Below are 24,485 nucleotides of genomic sequence, written 5' to 3' on the forward strand. Positions count from 1 at the left end.
GTTAAGGATGAAGAGTTCATACAATAAAAAATCATTACTACATTCGAAAAACTGTTGAATTCACAAAACTAAAAACAATGAGTATAAATCAACACACACAGAGTACAGATGCAACCATTTCACCAGCTAAGCAAATATTGTCATTGTTTTATCTACTTGCAAACACTCAAAATTAGCTATCAAATGAAAGCATGGTAAATGTTTCTATATTCTCTTCTTTTAAATTTTGTCTCCTGTCAGTAACCACCAAATTGTAGTGACTAAGAAGGCGTTCGCTGTCAACATTGTTGGTGGGCAGCCAAATGGCCTTAAGTGCTGCCTTTGTGAATACTTCATGTTCCACTCCCAAAGCCATCAGCAATTTTGCTACATCCGGTTCATTTTCATGTTTGACAGCATCCTGAACAGCTTCTTTAAGGAATTCGTAGCCTTTGTACCTAACTGAATTGTCCACACCATTAAATGCAGGGATGTTGTCAAAAACAGACAAAACACTTTTTGTTTCATTTAGCAAAATGTTTTTGGGACTAAACAGCTTGCTAATGGCTTTGAAGATGTGTGCACTTGGATCACTGTTCATCAGACTTTGAAGTTTGGTCATTGCAAGAGCTGATGAGTTTTGACATTTATGTTTCACTTGTGCTTTGTCGCTTGTCGTAAGAGATGATTCTGACATGAAAGTTTCAAAAGGGGAGTCAAATACACCTTTTGATGTGCCCTCGAAGCCTTTCAGTAAATCACTCAAATACCCATAAAGGGAATGTGCTGTCGGGTACTGCGAACCTTCAAGCTTTGTGAGAAGGCTTACAATATCAGCTGCGTGAGTTTTCACAAATATGCACTGAGCAAGAACAATTGCCACATCTTTTTCTGAAACACCAGCTACATAGTGAATACCACTATTGTTGATAGCCTTCATTTCATCTAGCTTGAAGAAATTAACAATGTCAACCAAATATTCTGCCAAATAAAACACTGCTCTGAACCACGAGTTCCAGCATGTTGTTACTGGCATTGGAAACAAATTTGCAGCTTTAGTTGTATGTTCTGATAGATACTGCAAATAATGATGTTTCCTTTTCTGTGTATTAATAAACGCAGTTTTCACCTTTACTACAGCCTCATTTACTTCTTTCAGTCCAATGGAAAAGCAATTGCCTATCAAAGCTAGTTTGTGGGCCCAGCATTGAACATGGTCAACGTGCTCTCCAAAAAGGACCTGCAACGATGTGACACATTTCGTCATGTAACGTGCTGAGTCGGTGACAATTGCTTGAATGTCCATGAAATTGACACTGTATTTATTAATACACTCAAGAATGGCCTGGGAACATGTTGTAGCATCTGCTTTCTCCAGAATGTTTACTGCAGCTACCTTTACCACTGGATTTGTTAAACTGTTTGACTGAATCTTAAAAAGCACCACAAACACACATCTCCCTTTGGAATCCGTAGTCTCATCACACAGAATATCAACACATTTATGCTGTGCTAATTGTTTTATTTCATCGAAGTGTGCTTGTGCTATCACAGGAACATATGTTTCCCTAAGAGATCTAACGCAAGGCAAGTCTCCAGCCCCTAAAACAAACATGTGAAGAAAATGCAATTAAAATTCCCTATTTTCTCAATCCTTTACAGAACTACATGCCTAGTTGTCACAGATTTGAAATTAAACTTACCTTCAATAAACTCATTCATCCATTCTCTTAAATTAGGATCATCCAGCTTTTCCAAAGGAATGTTGGCTTTTGAGAAAGCCTCAGTAGTTTTAACTGCAAGATTGTCAACTGCCAATTTCCTCCTTTTTGCACTATGTAGGTTGGCAAGTACAGATGTTTGAATCATACTTTTATTTTCAGAAGAGTTTTGTTTTTTCGAAAGGTTGATGTGTTTTTGTGTTTTTGTATGTTTTATCACGGCATATTTCTTTTCATATGAAATTACACAGTTACAAAAACGGCACATAAGAGTTTGAGAATCAGAGGCATAAAGTCCTTCACTTTTGAACACGGCTGCTCGTTGCTGTACATGCACCGTTGGTTTCGGCATCGTGGACGCAAAAATAACACACAATGAAAACCTAGTCCTGGTACATAATATTTTGAATCTTTATTTCTAGGTCATTTTAACAGACCATGAGCTTGTTTCTAGATAGTAGAACAATTGCTACCACTGCTGTTTATAAATAAAAAAAATTCTTTCTGTAAGTACTACTATCATTTTACCGTATTTGCCAACGAGTGAAAAAAGTAAACAAAACGTTTGCCCACAGAGTAGATAACATCCGCCTACAGTACAACCGTACTAACGTCTGCATTCGTGCTCCAGTCCTTATGTAACAAAATACCTCAAATGGATTTATAAAAAATTTATAAAAAATATCAACTCCACAACCATCGCCACTCTGCAGTACGCATAATACAAAACTAAAACAAACACCAAACATCCAAGGAACCAAGAGCTAGTCCAGCTAGTTGATTTGGTGTCTGTGCAGAGTGCGCGCATGTTGTCTAACTTCGATAGCTGGATCGCATACACAGTGCGTACTCTGTCTCGTGTCAAAAGAACTACATTCAATAGCTCGGCACGCACGTTGCCACGCAGTGTTTGTGGCAAATGGTGATAATTACGCTTACGTGATTTGGTTCTGCTTCACGACTTTTATTTTCATTGTAATTGATACTAAGAACGGGTTGCATAATTATACGGTACTTTAAGTAATTGCCTAATTGGTTTAATATTAAGTAAATGGCAGTCAAAGTGTACTAATGAAATTGAAATAAAAAAAATAGAACACCAAACAAAATGCTAAAATTCACGTTTTTAGCACAAATGACTGAAATTCACATTATTCAAAATAAAAGGCCGAAATTCGCGTTATTTTTCGCTTTATAGCAAATGCTATTTTTTCATGTCTCTAGTAATAATATATCATTTTAGGGTAGGTACATCGGTGGTACAAAATTTTTTTTTTAATTGCTGTGCTTCTCACACAAGCACTTATATCAGCAGAAAGCAACAAATTTTTCGAAGTATCCTTTAAAGAGCTTTATGTACCATCATTTTGAATTATATGTACGTACTTTTTCAGTTGTTTTTCCCATTCTAAACTGAACAAAGGAGAGAACATTAGTATTATTCTAGTGGAAAAATCAAGTTATTTCTTTTCATAATTTTTTTATGTTTGCATTAACCATCCCTAATACAGTGAAAAACAATGTACTTCCCTATAAAGGATTTCTCACTTTAAAGTATATATTTTTAGGTTCCCCTGAAATAATATGAAATTTATAATTTATGAACAAGGTTTTTTTTTTATAGTCTTTACTCATATCTAACTTTAAAAAATTATTCATGTTAATACTTTGTCAGTGATAATTCTGAAACTGTAAATTATTTTCAGATCAAAGACAGTCGCCTTCACTTCCGTTATAACCTGAACAGTTTGAGGACAGAAGAAAAGGACATCTGGCTTAGTGCCATAACAGTCCATGACGGTCAATGGCACACAGCAAAGGTATTGTGAAACTGGTTTGGATCACGTGAACTCACAGAGTTAAAGAGCAATCTCGCTAGCTTGAAAATTCTTTAAGTAACATTTGAAAAAAAAAAAATATATATTTTTGCCCATTATTGGATTAATTTTAATCTAAAATTGATTAGTATGATTAAATTAACATTTTTGGTCGTCAACTCTGATGCGACTTTCATTATGTAAGCTATCCATCTGCTGTATGAAAATATTTATATGGTATAATTTTATTGGTGATTAGTTTATTGTTTAAAATTAAACTACATACACAAGGCTGCAATTACAGCAATTTCTGACATTCTTACAAAACAAGACTTTTTGTTTGTTAGGATCCCACAGTGCACTGAGTTGGTCACAGAAGAGTACCAGTAACTGTGTCAAACATAACTGTTTACTCTAATAAAAATATTTTTTTGTGTTACCAATAGAACAGCTAAGATATTAACTTAAGTTGCCTACTCATTAATAAAACAGACTTCCTTAAAATTATTTTAGAGACTTTCAAATGTTAACACAGGTAGTGCCAGGCATAGCGTACATTGAAAAATTACATAGTACTTATAAACAAAATTTTTTAAAGTGGCAGTCCTTATCTTTACTGTGGTCAGACTATAATATGACTCGGTGGTTCAGAGCCCAATTTAAGTTTTGAAGATCATGTCACCTTAAACCTTTAATGATCAGTATTTTGATTAGTAAGGGGTCAAATTCCAATTTTCTTTAATTAAAAACACAAAGAGTACTCAAATCTAGGTCTCAAGGTCAAAGATCTAAAATGTATAAGAAAATAAAAAAAATCAACTGTTGTTTTGAAATATTCTAGACTATAAATGTAAGTTTCACAAACTGTGTTTCTTTTCATCAATATATATATATATATTTAAATTTTATTGAAGTAATTACATAGGTACTATAAAAACATCCTGAGAAACACTTATTAGTTACGAAGCAAAACACATATCGACCAAGTAAACTTAAGAGTTGTCAGGGTTAGAAATAATTTTTACATTTTTGTTAGATTTTTTTTCCCCATGAATCTCAAATCTTAAAAATACTAGAGAGTCAATGGTATTCGAAGGTTTGAGGAGTTGAACCAGCTCTCCATTCCTAATTTTTATCCATGCTTGCCAACACTCCACTGATGCCTGTGTGTTTCCTCGTGACGGACAGGTGTCGCGGTACGGTTCCGCCGCCATGCTGGAGCTCGACGGGGGAGAGGGCCGCAGATACAACGAAACCTTCATGTTCGAAGGTCATCAGTGGCTGCTTGTGGACAAGCAGGAAGGGGTGTACGCCGGCGGTAAAGCCGAGTACACGGGAGTTCGCACCTTCGAAGTGTACGCTGACTACCAGAAAGGTCAGCTGAGCAAAGAGCCCGCTCTAACTACCAACATTGCTCTAAGGTGTCATGTTAAATTAGTAGTCCCTAGACATTTTTTTTTTTTTAGAATTCTGTCAAATAGCAAAAAAATAGCGGACAGTTTCGGCGAAAGTGTCGTTGACAAATTCCAAATGAATTTGAAGTTTACAGTTCAGGTGAATAAATAAATAATTTGTATTTCTTAAATGAACAGATGCTAATCATTAATTTTCTCTGCAAGATAAGTATAAGTTTTGTGCACCAGAATTTTCATGCGTAGCAAGCCAACTCTCATTGTGCTGCGGTGCAGAAGGGAAATTTGCGACTCTGACCGGCACACAGAAGCAGGGGTTGGTGATGTGTTCCTGCTGCAGGGTGCCTGGACGACATCAGACTGGAGGGCAAGCACCTGCCCCTGCCGCCGGCGATGAACGGCACCCAGTGGGGACAGGCCACGATGGCCAGGAACCTCGAGAGGAACTGCCCGTCCAACAAGCCCTGCGCGAACGTCATCTGCCCCGACCCATTTGAGTGCGTGGATCTGTGGAACGAGTACGAGTGCACGTAAGTCAACTCTTGGTGCAGTCATATAAGAATTGACAGCATTGGTAAAAACTTGTGGTACAGTGAAATGTCTTAAGCCAGGCATATTCGGGACCATGGCTATGCCAAATTAGCAATTTTGCTACATTATGCCAATATAGTTTTAACAGGAATAGGTACCAAAGAAAAATTTATATAAAATATTTAAAACAAGTTGTAATAAGATGCTCTATAGATACAGATGAGAATATGTATGTTTTCTTCAAAAAATGACTGTGAAAATGTACTTATGAAATGTAACTCACTATAAAACAGGAAACACTGTACTGTAGAGAGGTCAGATAAATCATGATTTTCACTGATCAAATGTTTTCCTTGATAGCTGGAATCAATATATATTTATTTTATTTATTTAATTAAACGTGCATTAAAAGGATTCTATTTTTCTTATTGTTAGCTATGATAATTAATCATTGAATAAATTCCTAAATTAATATTATTGTACTGCTTTTGTCTAGTCACTAAGTTAGATACTGTTATGCTACAATAAGTACAAATTCTTAAAAGCCACTGGTTGGTATTTGAAATGGGCATGTGTTAGGCAATGTTAAAGATAAATTTTGTGTACTTTTGGACCAAGATCAGGGGCGCAGCCAGGGGCAAGATACCGTATTTACCCGTATAAGGGTCACCCCTGGCATACAAGTAGCACGTTTAATTTTGGGCTTATAAATCTAAAATTTTCACCATAAGGGTCACCCTCAAATGAAGGTTGCATTTGATAACTGTCTTCAGTAGAGTCCCATGAATGCAAGTGAAGTCTGTGTATTCCACATCTCAGCTTATTCATGCGTTAAGAAATACAGCACTGATGTTGACCCTCGGTTCTCCTTTGTCTATTTACTACAGGAGGGTGTGAGGCGGACCACTTCCTCCTTATTTTCGAACCCTCCATTTCCCACACTACGTAACAAAAAGACTAAGCAGAAGACTGCTGTTTTCTTATACCGTTGTTGCCCTTTTGTCTGTTGTATTTTATTTTTTCACCCCTCCCATTGCCACGGAGAAAGAGGCGGCAAGCTACTCTTTGTCAATGCCTTTTGTAAAAACTGCACTCATTTTGGAAGTCCACAAGATGAATGATTTAAAAAAAAAAAACTGTGAACCTCTTGTTCCAAGGTCAATGACCTTGAAAAATGAAAATCTTATTTTCAAGATCCTGCTCATTGATTCGAGATTTGAATCTGCAGAGATCAAGCAAAGTTTGAACATTAAAAATGGAAATGACTAGTCCTTCAGTCAACTAGTTAAGAATTCTTAGAACAGCAAGAATTCTTTGAACGTGTTGAGAATCGTGGTTGCTCAAGTGGGTAGTTCTATTTTTGACCTACTTTCATCACAGCAAGAAAAGCATGACATCAGAAGCAGTTTCACCACCCAGCTTATTGACCAAGACCAAGAAAGGTTCACTCTACTGCAACACAAGTGCAAGTCCAAGATAAACCCAACCATCATTGAATCACATGAGCAAGAACGGAAAAAAACTCTCATGTAAATGGGCATCAAAAACATTTCCACCTTAAAACTGTCGCCAAACCAGCGGTAAAAATAACTAAGGCACCTGTTTTGATCCTGATATTCAAGAACAAGAAATTGCCGAATACATCTCCAAAGAGCTAAATTTTTCACATGTAAAAGTTGTGAAACTCCAGACAAAGTACGTTTCTTATGCTTCATTTCATATATCAGTTCTTAAGAAGACTTTATTTGGATTAATAACATTGTTTTGGCCTAGCGGATGTTTAATAAGCCCCTTTTACAGCAAACTCTATCCCAACAAATTTATCAGCACTATCTCTACATCTATTAATCTTGTTCACTCAGGAAGTCCTATCCCTAAAACATTGCCTCTAAACGGCATCAGTTCCTAATGTGGTGCCTGGGGAAGCATCTTGAAAGTCTTCTGTGCATTCTAATCTTAAGGAGTGGGAATTCTTTTATCAAAATGTAAGAGGTCTTAAACCAAATCTACAGAATTTTTTGATAATATTCTTAGCTCTCACTATGACATCACTCTGTCTAGCGGAAACCTGGTTTAATAACCTTTGCTACCGCAATGGGGGGTGAAGTGCTCGTCGAAGTTTAGGGCGCCACCACATGTATAACAGGCATGTGGACCCAGCTACTCTGTTCTCAGGGTCGTAAGATAGCCCGTGTGTGGCGAGGCCTGTTCCCCCTGTATCACTCAGAAGCTCCAAAAACGATGACAGGTGCATGAAGCTCCTTCCTCTCGCAGCGCTCGCGACTCACTGCCCGTTCGTCCTCGCTCGGCAACTCTCGGGAGCGGAGCACTGACGTCACATCGGTGAGCATGGGCCGACACACGCACACACACACAAACTTCGGCGGGCGGTTGTAGAGGGTGGTGGTGGTGGAAGGAGGGGACTCGCAGCGTGTAAGGGGAGAGATGGTGGCAAATCGGGCTCAGAAGGGCGCCGCCCGGGACGATGTCACCTTAATCTAAATTCACACTACTTCACGGACAATTTTCTTATCTTTAGGAATGACAGAGATCCTTTGTTGATGACGAAAGAATGTGGTGGTGGTATTTTAATAGCTATAAACAAATTCAACTTTCCTTCAGTTCTACTAATTAACACCATAGATCACCCAAAAATTAAAGAATCCTCAAACTAATTTGTTATCCTTGGTAATATCTACTTACCTCCATATACAACATTGTTATGTACTGCGCTTATCCACCATCTTCCCAGACTCAGTCTCGCCAACCTCCGAAAACCCACTTGCTAATCCATCTATACTACACTCCCTACTAAATTAGTCGCCCCCCCCCCCCCCCCAACCACACTGTTTATCACTTCTGCTCACTTCTGCTCACTTCAGAACCTCCCCTACCATCATTGTTGCCACTGCTTAGGGGGGCGCCTCACCCTCCCACTGCACCTTTGTGCCAACAATTTTGGGGTGGGTAAAACTTCCATTTCTTCACCGAAGCCCCTAAACTCTTCCCCTTCACTATCTTCTACTGTGCTCGGAGCTTCGCTTGGTCTTTCTTCTATCCGGTTCTCCACTGCTCCTTCTGCTGCTGCTGCTCGCGTTGTCGTTGGTCCCCCTGGCGGAGATGCTGCCCCCACTTCCGATGTCTCCTCCCCCTGGATTTTCCTCGGTTCGGTACCACTCACTGCCCCTGCTGCCCCCTTCCGGCTCCGGAATTGTATCTCCTCTTGCAAGTGACTCCTCCTTAAGTGATCCTGATGGCAAAATCTTATTATTTCCACTACTTTGACTCTATGTGTAACCATGCTCACCACCTCTACAATCCTTACAAGTATCCACCGAGTCTGTTCTCCTCTGACGCACTTTACCCAGACCAGATCGTGTACACTAAACCTGAGTCCTGGCCCTCCTCTCGGCCTTCTTGGCTTTTTTTTTGATATTCTGGCAAGTTTGGTTTCACCAACAACAATTGTGTACGAGGCTTCCTTTTTAAGAACATTTCCGCTGGGGTCTTCCCCGTTGTGGTGTGAGGTGTGTTGCGATATGCAAATAACCACTTATCCAATGTATGCTGCAGGGAGAGTGTCCCTCCCGTTAGATCATTCTCCACTGCTTGCTTCAGAAGGGCTGTTTTTACTGACTGCACTGTTCTCTCCGCTGCTCCATTGGATTCGGGGTGGAACGGTGGTGTCAACTTCAGGTAGATGGCATTTGCCAGATGGCATTTGCCTTGCAAAACTGCTGAAATTCCTCCAAGCGAAACTGAGGCCCATTATCCGCCACCAGGCTTTCCGGCAAGCCATATGCTGCAAAAGCCATTTGCAACTTTTCAATTGTTTTCTCTGCCACCGTAATCTGCATTGGCCATACTTCCACCCACTTAGAATAGGCATCAACCAAGATCAACAACCGTTTTCCCTCCCTTTCAGCAAAGTCCACATGCACTCGTTCCCCCACTCGACAACAAGCTTCCGGCCACGGCACCCAAGACTTCTGTGGTATGCTATGCCTAGTTAGTTGGCAGGCTGTGCATTTCTTTACTGTATCCTCAATCTCGTTATCCATACCTGGCCACCAAACATAACTCCTAGCCAGCATCTTCATCCGCACTACTCCTGGATGACCCTCGTGCAACATCTGCAACACTGTTTCTCTCAATACCTGTGGAACCACAACCCTGTCCGCCCACATAATACAATTATCTTCTATCGCTAACTCATCCCTTCTGGTGACGTAAGGTTTCATACTTGCCACCCCATTATGCTGTGGCCATCCATACATGGTATAGTTTTTTACCCTTTTCAAGACATCATCCTTTTCTGTTTCCTTCGCAATCTCCTCCGCTTTGATTGGGATGTCCCGTTGCACCAGGAAAACTGTTTGTTCCACTGACTGCTCGTAGGCCAGTGGTAACCTTGACAAAGCGTCCGCATTACCCATGTCTTCTCCTTTTTTGTATTCTATGAATAGTTATAGGTCGTCAGGAGAAGAGCCCACCTCTGTAACCGGGCTGTGGCCAAAGATGGAACTGCCTTCTTTGGTCCAAAAATCGTCAACGGGCGATGATCCATATACAGTGTGAAATGGTGACCATATAAGTATTTGTAGAACTTCTGTACTGCAAAGATGATGCTCAACGCCTCCTGCAATTGGCAATAACCCTGCTCTGCCTTGGAAAGGGTTTTAGACGCAAAGCAAATGGGCCGTTCTGTGCCATCTGGCATCCTGTGCGACAATACTGCACCCACTCCATATTGTGAGGCATCACTAGCTACAATTAGTGGTTTCTGTGGGTCAAAGGGCACTAACACTGGAGCCTAAAGTATCCATTCCTTACTTTCCTCAAAAATATTTTGACAGTTGGCATCCCATGTCAATGCTGCTCCTTCTGCCAATAAATTGTACAGCGGTTTCAGCTTGCCTGACATTCCCTGAACAAATCTGGCATAGAAATTGATTAAGCCTAAATACGCCTTCAACTGTGTCACCGTGGTAGGTACCGGTGCCTTTTGAATTGCCTCTTGTAGATCGTCTGCCGGCCGAATACCTTCCCTACTTATAACATACCCCAAAAATTGAACTTCTTCCTTCAAGAAATGGCATTTTTGTTTCTTAACCAGTGCACCCTGTTCTTGCAACCTCGCCAACACTGCTTCTAGTCGCTCCAACCCCTCCTCCACTGAACCCCCGTAATCAGAATGTCAACGAGATATGCCACCACTCCTGGAATACCCTGTAACATCTGCTCTATCACCGCTTGAAATATACCAGGAGCACTCGACAAGTCTAACGGCATCCTACGATATCTATACAGGCCCCTATGGGTGTTCACTGTCACCAATTCCTGTGATTCCTTCCCCACGACCAACTGCTGGTAAGCATTAGACAGATCCAGTACACTAAACACCCTACCATTAGCTACGGATGCAAACACATCATCAATGCCTGGGAGTGGCTGGCGTGTTAGTTCAATTCTAGGGTTCACCGTCCCCTTAAAATCTGCACAAACTCTTACTTCGCCGTTCGCCTTTGGGACAATGACCAGTGGGCTCGCCCAGCTGCTGTATTCCACTTTGTCCAATATGTGCTGTTTCTCCAAATTCTGCAGCTCCTTGTCCACCTTGTCTCGAAGTACAAATGGTACAGTCCTTGCCATGAGGAAAACTGGTGAGGCCCCCTCCTTGAGTGTAAAATTAGCCACAAAATTTTTAATTTCTCCAAACGCCCCACTAAATATTCCCGCATACTTATCCAGCAACCCCCTTAGCACTTCCTCCTGTACCAGCCCCAGATGTCTCTGGCTAACACTCACTGCAGTAATACCGTTCCAGTCCAACTGAATATGACCAAGCCAATCCCTTCCCAATAGTGATGGAAGCTGCTGTTGACCCGAGTCCACCACTAATAGCTGAAGTCGGCTGCACTGTTCCTTATATTCAACTTCCACTTGTGCCTCCCCTTTCACTGGTAGGTCATACCCAAAATATGTCCACAGCTTGACCTTCGATTTACTTAACTGCAAGTTTGGCCAGTTTGCTTAGTATGTTTCATTTGACACCAACGTTACTGCCGATCTGGTATCCACTTGCATCACCAGTGGTTTACCTTCCACCCTAACCAGTACCTGGTACCCCACTGAAGCCACCCCCTCCGGGTGCTGTAAGTTAAACAAATCCATCACTTCCTTGCTATGGCCATCACCCCCTCTGTTCCCCTCAATGGGCACCCTTGAGTCTTGTTTTGTCACCCCCCACTGCTGCCACCTTCTGCTTGCGACATTTCTTAGCCAAATGTCCTACCTTTGAACAGGTGTGGCACTTGTATTGTGAGTATGGGCACGCTATCGCTATATGCTCCCTACTACCACACCGATAGCATTCCCGTTGACCAACACTAGTTCCAAATGCTCCCGTCCCCGGCTGATGTTTTTCTTGCACCCGCACTTTATACACTTCTTCCGACGATGCCTGAGGCCCGGAATTGTTGTTGTGACTTTGAGGAACATGGAACAGTTGCTGTTGTTTTTCCGCTTGCTCTAGTGTCGTTGCCAATGCATAGGCCTGGTCCAACGTGTATTCTGTTTAACTAGTTATGATCATACTTCACATATAATTTCTTTGTTTATTATTAACTTCTAAATTTCTAACTTAACGTTTCAGTGGTATGTTTGTATTGTTTTATTATTGATTCTAATTATGTTTTAAATGTTTTAGGTGACATAGTCCATTGTCTGTTTTGTGATTTGTATTCCTTATTGTCTGTATTATTGTTTTTTTTTTATCTTAATTTTTTTGTTTATTTGTTGTCGTGTATACCCTTGCAGCTCCTTATTGAGTGTTGGTCTGCAAGTGACAATCTGTAAAAAAAAACTTAATACTTACTCATGGATTTGTATTAATTAAAAACCAACATAGATTAATTATAAATGCACATACATATTCAACTACACAGTGATTTATTTTTTTAAAAACCCAAATTTGAAAAACTTGCCTAAGAGTTACACTACACTTTTTAAACTAAAAATTGCATAAAATGTGCTACCCATATACAGGTAAATACGGTAGGTACTGGGACAAATAACTCCTCAAAACTTAGTGGGATTTTGATTATGTAAATCGCATCCCAAATACACAGCGCCGGAAATCCAATCCCGGCTCCGCCCCTGACAACGGAAGTTGATTTTAAGGTGTGTTCGTATCAACTGGAACAGTCAGCATAAGTGCTAATTAAAGTGGTATTGTAGTATAAAGATAGGCACTTCTTCATGATGGTAGCATGAGCGTGAAGTGTGTGACTGACCCTCCACGATGGCGCACGCAGCTGCGGGGAGGGGCAGATTGTGGCGCCCGACGGTAAAGGGTGCACGGACAAAAACGAGTGTCTGGACGGCCCGTGCCTCAACGGGGGCACCTGCATCAACCAGGACCCGCGCCACCGCTACCGCTGCCTGTGCCCCGGGGGCTTCTGGGGGGAGAACTGCGAGCTGGTGCAGGAGGGCCAGACCCTGAAGCTCAGCATGGGCGCTCTGGCCGCCATCCTGGTCTGCCTCCTCATCATCCTGAGTAAGCTCTCCTCCCCCTCCCCTCCACTCCCCCGCGCGTAGTCGCTTGTACCTGTCGCATGTTCCGTGTTCCAGCGTCCGTCGCCCGGGAGAGCCAGGTAAATGTGCCGTGGTTGTGAGGATACGGATGATAGCGGAATGCGCTTGGCCTCAAACCCAAACGGTTATTTCATTTTCTTGTCATCACTGCTAAGTAAGCGGCGATTTTCCTGTACATTTTACTCCAATAAATCTTTTTTTTTTTTTTTTTTTTTTTTTTTTTTTTTTTTTTTTTTTTTTTTTTTACTCGGTTACAAATTTTCAACCGTAAATTTACTAAATGTTATTTTCAAGCCGTAAAAAAGTCGTGCAAGTGATCCTAGTTAAATTATGAACACTTGCGTGAATTTATGCTGCCCTTAAGTGCTATCATGATAAATTTACAGGAAAAATCCCTCACATAATAACAATAACAAAAAACAACAGTGTGTGATTAGTACATTCATTTCTTTCCTTGAACACGTTTCTCTTATTTATTTCTGAACCTGTACATTTTTCGGTCTCTTAATAAACTGCCTCCTTACCTAATTATCACACTACCAAATTTTATTTTTATCCAACACTTCCTCTTGCACTGTGATATATATATATATATATATATATATATATATATATATATATATATATATATATATATATATATATATATAAACTTTCATGTTTCCCTCTCCATCCTTCCTGTCATTGCCGAACTGAGCATTGCAAAGCTAGCCGGACTTAAGTACAATTACATTTTCACTACCGTTAATGTACATCCTAGATATAAAGGTATGACTTTTATAATTTGAGCCGGTTACAAAAATGACATAATAAAATGTTTAAAAATAAAATGTGCTTCCTACAGTTTATATACATGTGATGCACTGTGTCTGTATCCTCACAACGACTGTAACACTGTACATATACTTTTTATTTTGCTTTGTTTTGGTGTTAGCGAGCAATTGGCGTAGTGTCTGCTGTTGTCTGCCAGGCCTAGCGTAGTCACTTGTGGATGTTGGTCGCCAGCTGCCCCATCGGGTTCCGCATCCAGGGCGTGGGATGCGTGAACGTAGACGAGTGTGAGTGGAACCCGCCATGCGTGAACGGGGGACGCTGCGTCGACTATGACGACGAGCGTCGCTACGCCTGCCTCTGCCCCACCGGCTTCACAGGCCTCCACTGCGAGCTGGAGCTGCTAGAGTCAGGGATCATTAAACCATCAAAAGATTTCATCATCGCCATCAGTTTATGTCCTATTATTTTACTTAGTAAGTTTTATTGCTTTTATATTTTAGTTTTTGCTTTTTTTTTCGAAACTAATTTAAAGTTTGTTTTTTTATGTACCAATTGTCAAACCTTTGTCCCAACACAGTTTTTTTTTTTTTATTATTTTCCTTGTGTGAAAAGTGTGTTGCTTTTTGTTTGTTGATGCATTCATTTTATCACACCAGTATTTTCACTGAAATCAAGATGGTTCATTACTAGTGCTAACTCTAAGAACCAATGAACATACTGTCTATTAGCTCCATCACATATTATTTTTGTGCAGATTAGTGAAATGGGTTAGAAAAATACAGTAAACCATAATTACTTGAGTCCAAAGTGTTATTGAATTGTTTCTAAGTTGCTGTCTATTCTAAGAGACACTACTTCTGAGTCATAAGTTTGTAAAAAAAATGCAATTCTATTTATTAGTCACAGCAAAGGAGCATCTTGAGATACAGTAAAGTCAGCAAATGGAAGATGCTATCAATTCAAATAGGTACCATAATTCATTTTCAGAGTACAAAAGTTTACAAACAAAAATATGTGTATCTCAAAACTGAACAGATCTAGTACAGTGCAGTCAAGCTCATTTGAAAATTTTGCAAATGCTTCAAATACAGATTTTTAGCTCTAGGCTTACTGAAATTTTATGCAGTCATTATTTCCATATTTAGTTGCAAAATTATCAAATTTTTAATTAAATTAGTATTTTTATTTATACTATGTAAGTACCTCAACAGTTTTATTAGAAAGTTGCAGCATACATACCTGTATAAATTTATAAAATACAATAGCAGATTCAAAACGGCAAAAACTAAACAAATTAATCTTTTTTTAAAATCAGATTTACAGTATTTACTTGAGGATGCTGCGACTGAATATAATACTACCCCAAACTTTTTGATCGAGAGTTTAGGAAAAAGAATGTTTGTAGAGGAGATCATAGTTAAAAGACAAAGCACTTAATTTTTTTTAATTAAATAAGTAATAAAATTTAAATATTTAAACTTACTTAAGCCAATATAAATTTGAGTTTGTCATAACACTAAACAGTAGTATTTACATTAACATTTATTTAGACATATTAACAGAGTTTGCAATGATACTGGTAAGAATAATCATTTACTGTCAGTGTCTGCAATACTGCTGACACTGCCTTTATCTTCATCTTGCCAGCACAGATCGTCTTCAGTGCCATTAATGGCATTTGAAATGCAACACTTAAAGCTGCGGACGATGGATTCGGAAGTTATCCTTTGCCAGGCTGTAGAAATCCATATTGCTAGCTGAAGAAATAATGGTTTCTTAATTTTCCCAGTCGGTCTCAGAGAATAGTCACCTGTAAGCAGCCAATCACTAACTGTTGCCGAAGGTGGTCCTTAAATGGTTTGTTTACAACAACGAGAACTTGTAGCTGGCTTGTCATTCCAGCTGGTACAACAAACAAGTCTGTGCTAAAATTATTTATCGTAGTTTTAACCTCAGGTGTCCGATGACCCCAAAAGGCTTCAAGGACCAACACGCCCCTTTTCTTCATAAATGCACCCGGGTGCCGATTCCACACCAGTTGAAACCATTTTTGCATTAAATCACTCGTCATCCAGCCTTTTTCTTGAGAATGAATGATTATGTCTGGCGGAAACGCTTCTTTGGGAAGATTTTTCTCCTTTAAGATGATGAATGCTAGTAGTTTCCGGCCATCTCCCAAAACAGATAACATCACCTTGTCTCGCAGCTTCTCATTTCCAGTCGTGAGCACTGTGACAGTCTTAACGCCTTTTGTTTCAATGGTACTGTTGCTGTTACTGTTTCTTCAGCGTTTCCAATTTGGCTGTACAAACAATCAAGTTGTTTATGCAAAACAATCACACAGCACTGAAATTTTATCAATTTCTCTTGGAAATCTTTTGGCAGTTTTTATTCTGCACCTCAAAAACTTCAACGGCGCATCATTCTTATACACCAACCAGTACTTGCCTTGAAGCTAATCCGCAGAATGTTCAATTTACGAGCAATATCTTGGGCTTTTAATTATATTACGCCTTGTAAAATTGGAATTCCGTCTCCTCTCTTCTCTTTGATGAAATTTACAACGCTGGTTTCAATATCAGAGAACCGTCTCTTTTTGGGCCCTCTGAATGCTTTCCTCGAACCATTTGCATGCTTCAGATGAAGCAAATCCGCCCTACAATTATGCACGTTGCTTTCTGTAACATCATACTTACGACCCGCTTGGCAGTTGTTGGTTTTAATTGCGTGATTTGCCACTATACTCTTAAAGTTGGCATCTTAACTTTGTCTGTCCTTTAGACATTTTAAATTGTGAACTTCCATGCCTCTCTACAGTATCCATTTTATAATAAAAACTTTACTTTACTACAATGCAAAAAAAAAGCACAAGCAACCAAACAATTGACAATCACTTCTAATAGTGACCCAAGCGCTGGATAGTAGTGCTGTTACGTCACGTTTTGGCCGCATTGCTGGCGCCGGGCATTACCTTGACACAGTTTTCTTGCCGCGCCGTTTCAAAATATTCTTCCAGCAGCAAAGATGTAGGTTTGCGATTATACTACAAACCTCACTTTCATTTTCAACAGTTTTTTATAACAACCATCACATTATATTCAGGTAAATACAGTATAAATATTTTTTATTTATTAATTAAAATTTACAAAACTTTTCTTGATCTGTTAACTACCGTTTCTTCATATACTGATAGAACATTCTTTCGAAGCAACAAAATCTGCTGGTGCCACTGGATTCCATTCTTCAGCGAGATACAGGGCAAAGTCCTCCAGCATGCCAGATGTATCCAAGGCATTTAAATTATGTTTAAGTGTTGGCAAAACAAACAGGATTAAAATGGAAATTAAAATTTTCATCTAAATTTCTTGATTCCTGGTATTTAAAAAAAATTAAAATCTGTTATTTAAATAGGTCCTAAGAGAACTTGGCCACTGTCCATTTTCCATTGATAGTTAAGAAAGTCACCCATGAAAGTATGCGAATGGGGCATAAAACAAAGCTTAGTTCCAACATTTCAAGTTAATAAACTAACTTCCCATGAACATATGATTTTATATTAGTATTTGGAGTCACAACCATATGCTTAATATCTTGTCCAGTCTGTTGATAGTACACTATGGTGACTTTTGTAACTGCGGGTAAGTACCAATCACTATTTCATCAAGCATACGCACAGCATGTAAAACATGAAATCATTATTAAAGTGACATGAATTTTATGTAGACAATATACAGTAGCGCATGCATCTTTGTTGCTTTACTAACTCTTTGTGCCAGAAATATGTACTGCTAAGCCAGTTTTTCCTTCATGAAAAATGTTTCATTGTATTGTTCCCTATTGTGAAATCTGTGAAAGCTATGTATGTGTTTACACAAAAATTGGTGCATACGTACATAAATGTTAGAACTCTATTCAATCCTGTAAATAATCTTGAATTGTTCCCCACAAAAGTTTTCCTTAAATCAAGAGCAATTGTTTCCTTTCATCAATAATGTTAGACTACCATATTACTAACCATGCATCTGAATGTTAAATAATTTCAATCCTCAAAATTCTCATTATATTTAGCATGCTTTATTGTTAGATATGATGATTATTAGTAGGGAAATTTGACTGATAAGACTTCAATACGTGTTCTTATTTGCTAAAGTTTTCTTATTGCCTGTTATTAGGGAAAGTACCTAGTCCCGCACTTAAATCAGCCAATGAGGAAACACATACTGCATTACAGAACATGCATGATTCATTTTAAAATAACTACATCACTTAACAAAAGTATTTCTTCTAATCATAGAGGGTAAAAAAGACTTGCAGTGGATTGCAGACTATCTTGGTGCATAACATTTTCACAATAAATAATCTTAACCTATTAGTATGATTTGCAATCATGTCTGTGACTTATTGACTTTTACTTCACTGCCAAATAATATTGTTAATTAACCTTATGGTGTTAATATCTCAGGTTGATTGCTGAGGCCACTTGAATTGGTATATTTATAATTTTGTAATTTGTGATTTGGTAGGTTTCAATTCAGATGTGTTTATCATTCACTTGTTTCGAACTCATAACAAATTCCAGTGTGGTTAATATTAAATAAACTATTAAACTAATAGTTTTCTTGGAAATAGTCATAAAGAAATTATTCATATCAAGTAGGTATCACTTAACTGCAATATGATAATAGCAATTTTATATATGACATATAATTTTTCAAGTTTAAATAAGTACATAACATGCTTTTTTTTTACAGATGTTTAAACCAACATGAAAAATTAATAATTTTATATTATATAATTTTGTAAGTTTTCTTAGAAAAAACAGTGTAAGCAAGTGATTATAATAATGAATAATTGTATGTCTTTTTACAGCAATCAGATAACGCTTAGTAAACATCTAGTGAAAAAATACAAACTAAATATAAAATTCACGAGAGCTATTGTAATCAATTTATAGGAATAGCTCTTAAATATTTACTAGCGTGGCTTGAGAGACAGAACCTCAAAGCAATGTCTGACTTCCAAGATTAACAGGTTTAAAAAAAGATCCTTCATGCCAACACAAAAACACAACAGGAAATAACTTATAAAATCTATTTTATTAAATTTTATAACAGCATACAATCAAACAGAATTCCCTTTATGATTCTACTCATAATGGACTACATTATGTACTTGAATAAGCAAAGCATGTGTAGATATTGATTCACTTTAGATCATAACTGATTAGTCTTATATCACAATGCAATAGATGTAAATAGCATCTGGGTTTTTTTATTGCAGTCTTGGTTCTGGTGTTTGTCGTGTACAACCGACGGCGTGAGGCTCACATAAAGTACCCTGGCCCGGATGATGATGTAAGAGAGAACATCATCAACTATGACGATGAAGGTGGTGGCGAGGATGATATGACGGCCTTCGACATCACTCCTCTGCAGATACCAATCGGAGGGCCTTTACCAGAGATGCCTGCGAAAATACCATGTAAGTCAGGAAACTCGAGCACAAGACTTTTTGCTTTCATCAGAAAATAGGTAATTTACATTGTGCAAGGTTAAATTGTCCTTTGTTAGATAAGTACTTAATATCACCATATATTTCACCAGATCGTTCAACTACAAAAATGATAAAATGCAGCAGAGTTCTAGTAAACTAAAAACAAAGCAAATGAAAAAATTCTGGAAACATTTTTTTTGGAATATACATACTGGATCCTTACCCTTGTATGTGGCCATTCTCCTGTATACTGCATAGTTATGTTTGCCCTTTTTTAATGAGTATTTGTATTTGCACTGCAGGGATATAATTTGATCTTAACATAACAAACCTAAATGTTAAAATGTTACCATATTATTACTGAATGCATAATATTCTTTGTGCTATTAGAAAAGGAGCCTTGTTTTGTTTTGCTAATAAGAAGTAAAATTGTAATGCAGTAGAACTGTGTAACCATGTGTTTAAGGGAGTGCATTCAGTTTCATGTCATTTTTTTTTACATTTACATTGAATGCTGAACTTGAAGAAAAAATTGCATTTTTTTTATTAGCTGCCAAATTTACATTTTTAACATTTTTATCAAGTACCAATAGAGAATTAAATGGTTTACAGAACTGAAAAATTTCAGGTTTTAAGGCAATCATTAATTAGTTTGAATTTCTTTCAGAAAAATTAATCTAATAACAAAAAATTCTCAAAATTGTGTGGAAATGCAACGTAATTGGTACATTTTCTATTAATTATGGGTCTGTGTATCTATATATATTGTTGTGGTTCGGGTTTCGTGAGGGTCGCTACAGTGTTGATTGACAATGGGCGCCACCACGTGAACCTGGCTAAGATCCGTCTCAGGGCGTGACGTCACCCCTGTGAGGCAAGACTGGACCCTCGGTTAACTCCCGTAGTACGCTCAGACCTGGTCCGCTCTCAATGTCGGGCACACTTATGTTGTACCAAGTAATAGTGGGCTCTCCAGGCGTCCCACACGCCTGCTCACGAGGTATAGGTCGCCACGTGGTCGCTGCAAAAAAATACAAGACAATTATAATTAAGATGTTTAATACGTGCGCGTACTCCCATCCATGGCCTCACGAGGGTGCGTTTCCAAGAATTGGAACACAGGAATAAGGCCCACGCACGTGGCCTGCACAAGCGATTACTTAAGAACATTAAAAGTCTCATTAAGAGTTAAACAGTCCCCCGACCGAGGCAAGCCCCGGGGATAACATGAAAAGAAATTTGAAGTAATTAAGCAAAAATGGAATTAATGGTCAGCGAACAAAGAGTGAAGTCCCCGGGTGCGGAAGGCAGCGTCTTACCACAGTCGTTGGCGGTGGAGAACTGGCCGAGCGAAGGGCTCCCTCGGAACAACATGGCGCCTTCCCGCCTTTTCAATTAAATGCCTTGCAATCTTACATAAAGAAATACAAGAACACTCCTAAATTAAGACACACTCTCGTATGGCTCTATTACTATTTAACATAGGTTTATTAATTACTTAAATTCAAATACATGTTACTTCATTCATGTTCAGGTCCACTCGGGTCCGCCCGGCAACGTCTTTAACTTACACACTAAAACTTACATGCTAAACAAAACAAAAGCCCTCCCGCCCCTCAGTGGCGACACAAATAAATGGGGACAAAATGAAAAGCTATAAAATATAATTATTACAAATTTAGGGGGACGTCGCACTGCCGCTACAGAGCCCTCTTGAGGTAGTTGGTGACGCGCTATTCAAACACACACACGATTACGTACTCGTGACGGAGAGACTGTCAGTACAGGAAGTGGGACGGGGGGCGAGGGGAAAGGTGGCAGAGGCTGACCAGGCTTCTGGGGCGCAGGCCCGGTTGACATCAATATACACACACAAAATCACAAATTGTGTACAAAATTTAGTTTTACTTTCTTGCTGGAAAATTCATATTTATAACTGTTAATTTGTTAATTTTAATTGTAAATATAGCCTAAATCTGTAATATATGAGCTTACATGATTGGCAACATGCAGAGGGCAACCAGTTGAGACGTCAGAATGCACGGACAGACAAAATACTGCATACAGGCCAGTTGCGAGATGGATGCCATCCAGATTTGTTGCCAATCTGTGCTTTGTTTGAAAAACTGCAGAAAAAGAAAAGGCTTCGTCATTGGTGGTTGATTCCAACCCAATAGACGGGACTATCTAGTAGTGTTTTCCATTTAAAATTCATTGATCACAGACAGTATTAACAAAAAATCATTTTCATACTACCGTTCAGTTGGCCAATTTCTCAATTTCACAAATAAATTTATCTTATGCTAAACATGTTGAACAAATGTATGAAACTTGTTCCACAAGCAAGAGTACGGAACCAGCTGCCTTAGACAACACGCCAGCGCGTAAACCACTTATCTATTTCAGCTGCAGGTTCTGATACGTGCGTGTTTAACAAGACATGTTGAGTTCGACCCGTCTGACAACGCCGTCACATGCACGGGTAACACATTCATTTACTTTGCATCATCTAACCACGCAAGGTGCATTCTAGCATCAGAACCTGCCACATTTCACTCGCCGTGTTTTGTATGCTTGTCTATTAGGGACCGAAGTCAGAACAGTTTCTAAATGTAACACACTTTTCAGTCGTAACCACTACTGTAATGTTTACACAGATTCTGTTACTGTATACTGCAAGGTACTGAACTTGTATATATTCCTTTTTGCAAAATGATTTAGACCCACCACTAGGTCCAGAGCCCAATGTGGGGATATTCATAGAAGAACATAAAAAACGAGCTGATGCCGACCCAAACGCACCACCTTTCGATGATCTCCGGAACTACGCTTACGAAGGAGGCGGCAGCACCGCGGGGTCGTTATCTTCTCTGGCTTCAGGTGAGAGATTAATACCGCTAATGTGTTATAGCGACAAACAACAGAGCATTAGCTGTCTTACGTCGCGGATGAATATGCCCTACACCAAAGGTGGCCAACCTTTACATAATGGTCAGTTACAAACATTTAAAAATCTTGTAAGCCAATTGAGTTTAATCCTTAACATTATATTTTATATCAATATGTACAAATTATTGAAATGTTCAAGATTTTACAACATTGATAGATATCAATCATTTGGCAGTTGAGTAGTCATTTCTTCTTAAACACAACAGCCACATTTTAACCAACGCTACTCAGAAATAAACTAATGAAAACTTATTCTTTAAAAAATCATGCTCTCTTTTCTATAACTTATTAATTTTATTACTTAAAGTAGGTTGTAGGCTTTTGCAGCCATTTTCTGATAACTATCTTAGCTTTCAAGGTGAAGTTGCATAAAGTGGTGGTGGGCACCGATTTTTTGCTCCACATTGAAGCAGGCATCATCAGGGTTGAGAATCAACTCAGAGCTAGGAGGCAATTTTTTTTTTTTTAGGTTATACCTATTACATTATATATGCTTGCTAGAGATTTTCTACAATTAGCCAATCACAAGGGGCCTCTTCCTGTTGGCTCTAACACCAGCAAATCAAATAAGTGCTCTTCTGCCATTAGTGTCTGTATCTGCCAGAGTTAGATGCTGTGTGGCCTTTCTCCTCTTTCTGGTATTGTTTTTTCATATAAAGTGCCAATGTGTTACTCAGCTAATAGCCAGCCATCTTCTCTATTGATGTTCGGGTGTTAAAACCCTTCTTTGGCTCCTCTGACTATCCTGTTCTTATAATTCTCTGCGTTAGTTATGGTTCCAAATTGTTGAAATCTACGCTGTGTTTAGTAATGGATGGCTAGTTATAGCCAATATATGGTTCTCTTGTTTGTAATCCGTGATGTGTTCTTTGATTCTTGTAGTAAACTTTCTTCTGTCATAAACCAGTCTAGAGGAACTTGGTACTTTGTACATTCCAGAAAGTTGTTCGGGTGGAGTTTTTCTTTTACTGAGGTTAGACATGTTTATACTTTTCTGTAAGTTTTTTTGTGTTCTGCATTGTACATTTTGTGTTTTTGTGTTTCTTCAAACGTCGAGCTAGCTGGTTGGACTCCTTGCACATATGAGGACACAATTATGTTACTACATAAATCTGTCAGCAGTTTATGTGGTGGATAGTTTGTTTATTGCTTGCTGTATATTCTACTTATTTTTGACTCTTGCAGATTTATGTAAGACTGTTGATTACTGTGGGTATGATTGTTTTTTTCTGTGTAGGAAAGTGGTGAAAGGTGTAGGTTTACAATACACACTGTGGTCTAGCTTTCCAGTAGATATTTTGGAGACCAGCACATCGAGAAAATGTAGTTTTTCTTTTATTTTCATCTCAATTCTATGGTGAACTTGATGTTGGGATGTAAATTGTTAAGATGCTCTAAGAAGTTACAAATCAAAAGAAACTAAAACAAATTAAAACTAGTTGCTCAGGTTGCCACGCCTCATATTTACAAAACACAACTTTTATGCCTTTTTTAAGTTATACTTCTTTAAGTATGTTATGAAAAAATTATGAGAGTGAATTTTTACAAAGTGTGCGCACCATGCAACATAATTTATACAGGATAAAAAAAAAGCTACATACAAATAAAAATTATATATGTGCTTTTAAATCTTATACTTTAATGACTGATATTGAATACTGGTCCATATCATAAAAACCATTTATTTATTGTGAACCTTAGTGATAGAAATTATGTTTATAAACTTTTCAAGTGTATTAATGTAAGTTACATTTTTTTTTCCTGTTTGTATCATGTATTCACATATTAATTATTACATTATTATTTATTAAATAATTAAAATTAACAAATTAAAATAAACATTCAGAATATTTATTGATTTTCATTATAAATTAAATGTATCCAGTATGTTTTACTAAATTAAATAATTAATTTTACATGAGTGTTTACTTTAACATTGAATACTGATTTTATTTAAAAATTTTAATTTGATTGAATTTATACTTTACCAACCATATTTATAATATCACTTCAGTCCTTTTATTAATTTATTTATATTGATTATTTGCATGAAAAATTAAGTTAGTTTTTTAACTATGCCAAGTATAACTTTTAATGCACGTACATAAGTACACGCCCCCATTTTTTTAAAATTAATATCTGCAATGAAATAAATTTACGTGTTTTAACTAGGATTTGAAAGTTTTTTCTTGGATACTGTTAGGAAAAAACAG

The 24,485-nt window shown here is 38.2% G+C and overlaps 2 protein-coding genes across 7 annotated transcripts in view; one reads left to right on the forward strand and one right to left on the reverse strand.

The window, feature by feature from the left end:
• LOC134542352 (neural-cadherin-like) overlaps window positions 1-24,485 on the forward strand; it is a 383,455-nt gene that overhangs the window by 354,936 nt on the left and 4,034 nt on the right. For 3 of the 4 annotated variants that reach the window (XM_063386533.1, XM_063386538.1, XM_063386547.1), the window contains exons 16-21: window positions 3,407-3,520; window positions 4,706-4,892; window positions 5,270-5,459; window positions 14,062-14,303; window positions 19,111-19,311; window positions 22,045-23,701. In XM_063386533.1, coding sequence (XP_063242603.1) covers window positions 3,407-3,520; window positions 4,706-4,892; window positions 5,270-5,459; window positions 14,062-14,303; window positions 19,111-19,311; window positions 22,045-22,451 — 1,341 coding nt within the window. In that variant the 3' untranslated portion in view covers window positions 22,452-23,701. Of the gene's footprint in view, window positions 1-3,406; window positions 3,521-4,705; window positions 4,893-5,269; window positions 5,460-12,776; window positions 13,019-14,061; window positions 14,304-19,110; window positions 19,312-22,044; window positions 23,702-24,485 lie in introns of those variants that run through there. The other variant, XM_063386525.1, reaches the window with a different exon arrangement.
• LOC134542374 (centromere protein I-like) overlaps window positions 19,222-24,485 on the reverse strand; it is a 111,025-nt gene continuing 105,761 nt past the window's right edge. For 2 of the 3 annotated variants that reach the window (XR_010076791.1, XR_010076790.1), the window contains exon 17: window positions 19,222-21,449. The gene's annotated coding sequence lies outside the window, so the exon portion shown is untranslated. The remainder of the gene's footprint in view (window positions 21,450-24,485) is intronic. The other variant, XR_010076792.1, reaches the window with a different exon arrangement.

The sequence above is a fragment of the Bacillus rossius genome, chromosome 1 (genome assembly GCF_032445375.1).
Source record: "Bacillus rossius redtenbacheri isolate Brsri chromosome 1, Brsri_v3, whole genome shotgun sequence".
NCBI lineage: Eukaryota > Metazoa > Arthropoda > Insecta > Phasmatodea > Bacillidae > Bacillus > Bacillus rossius.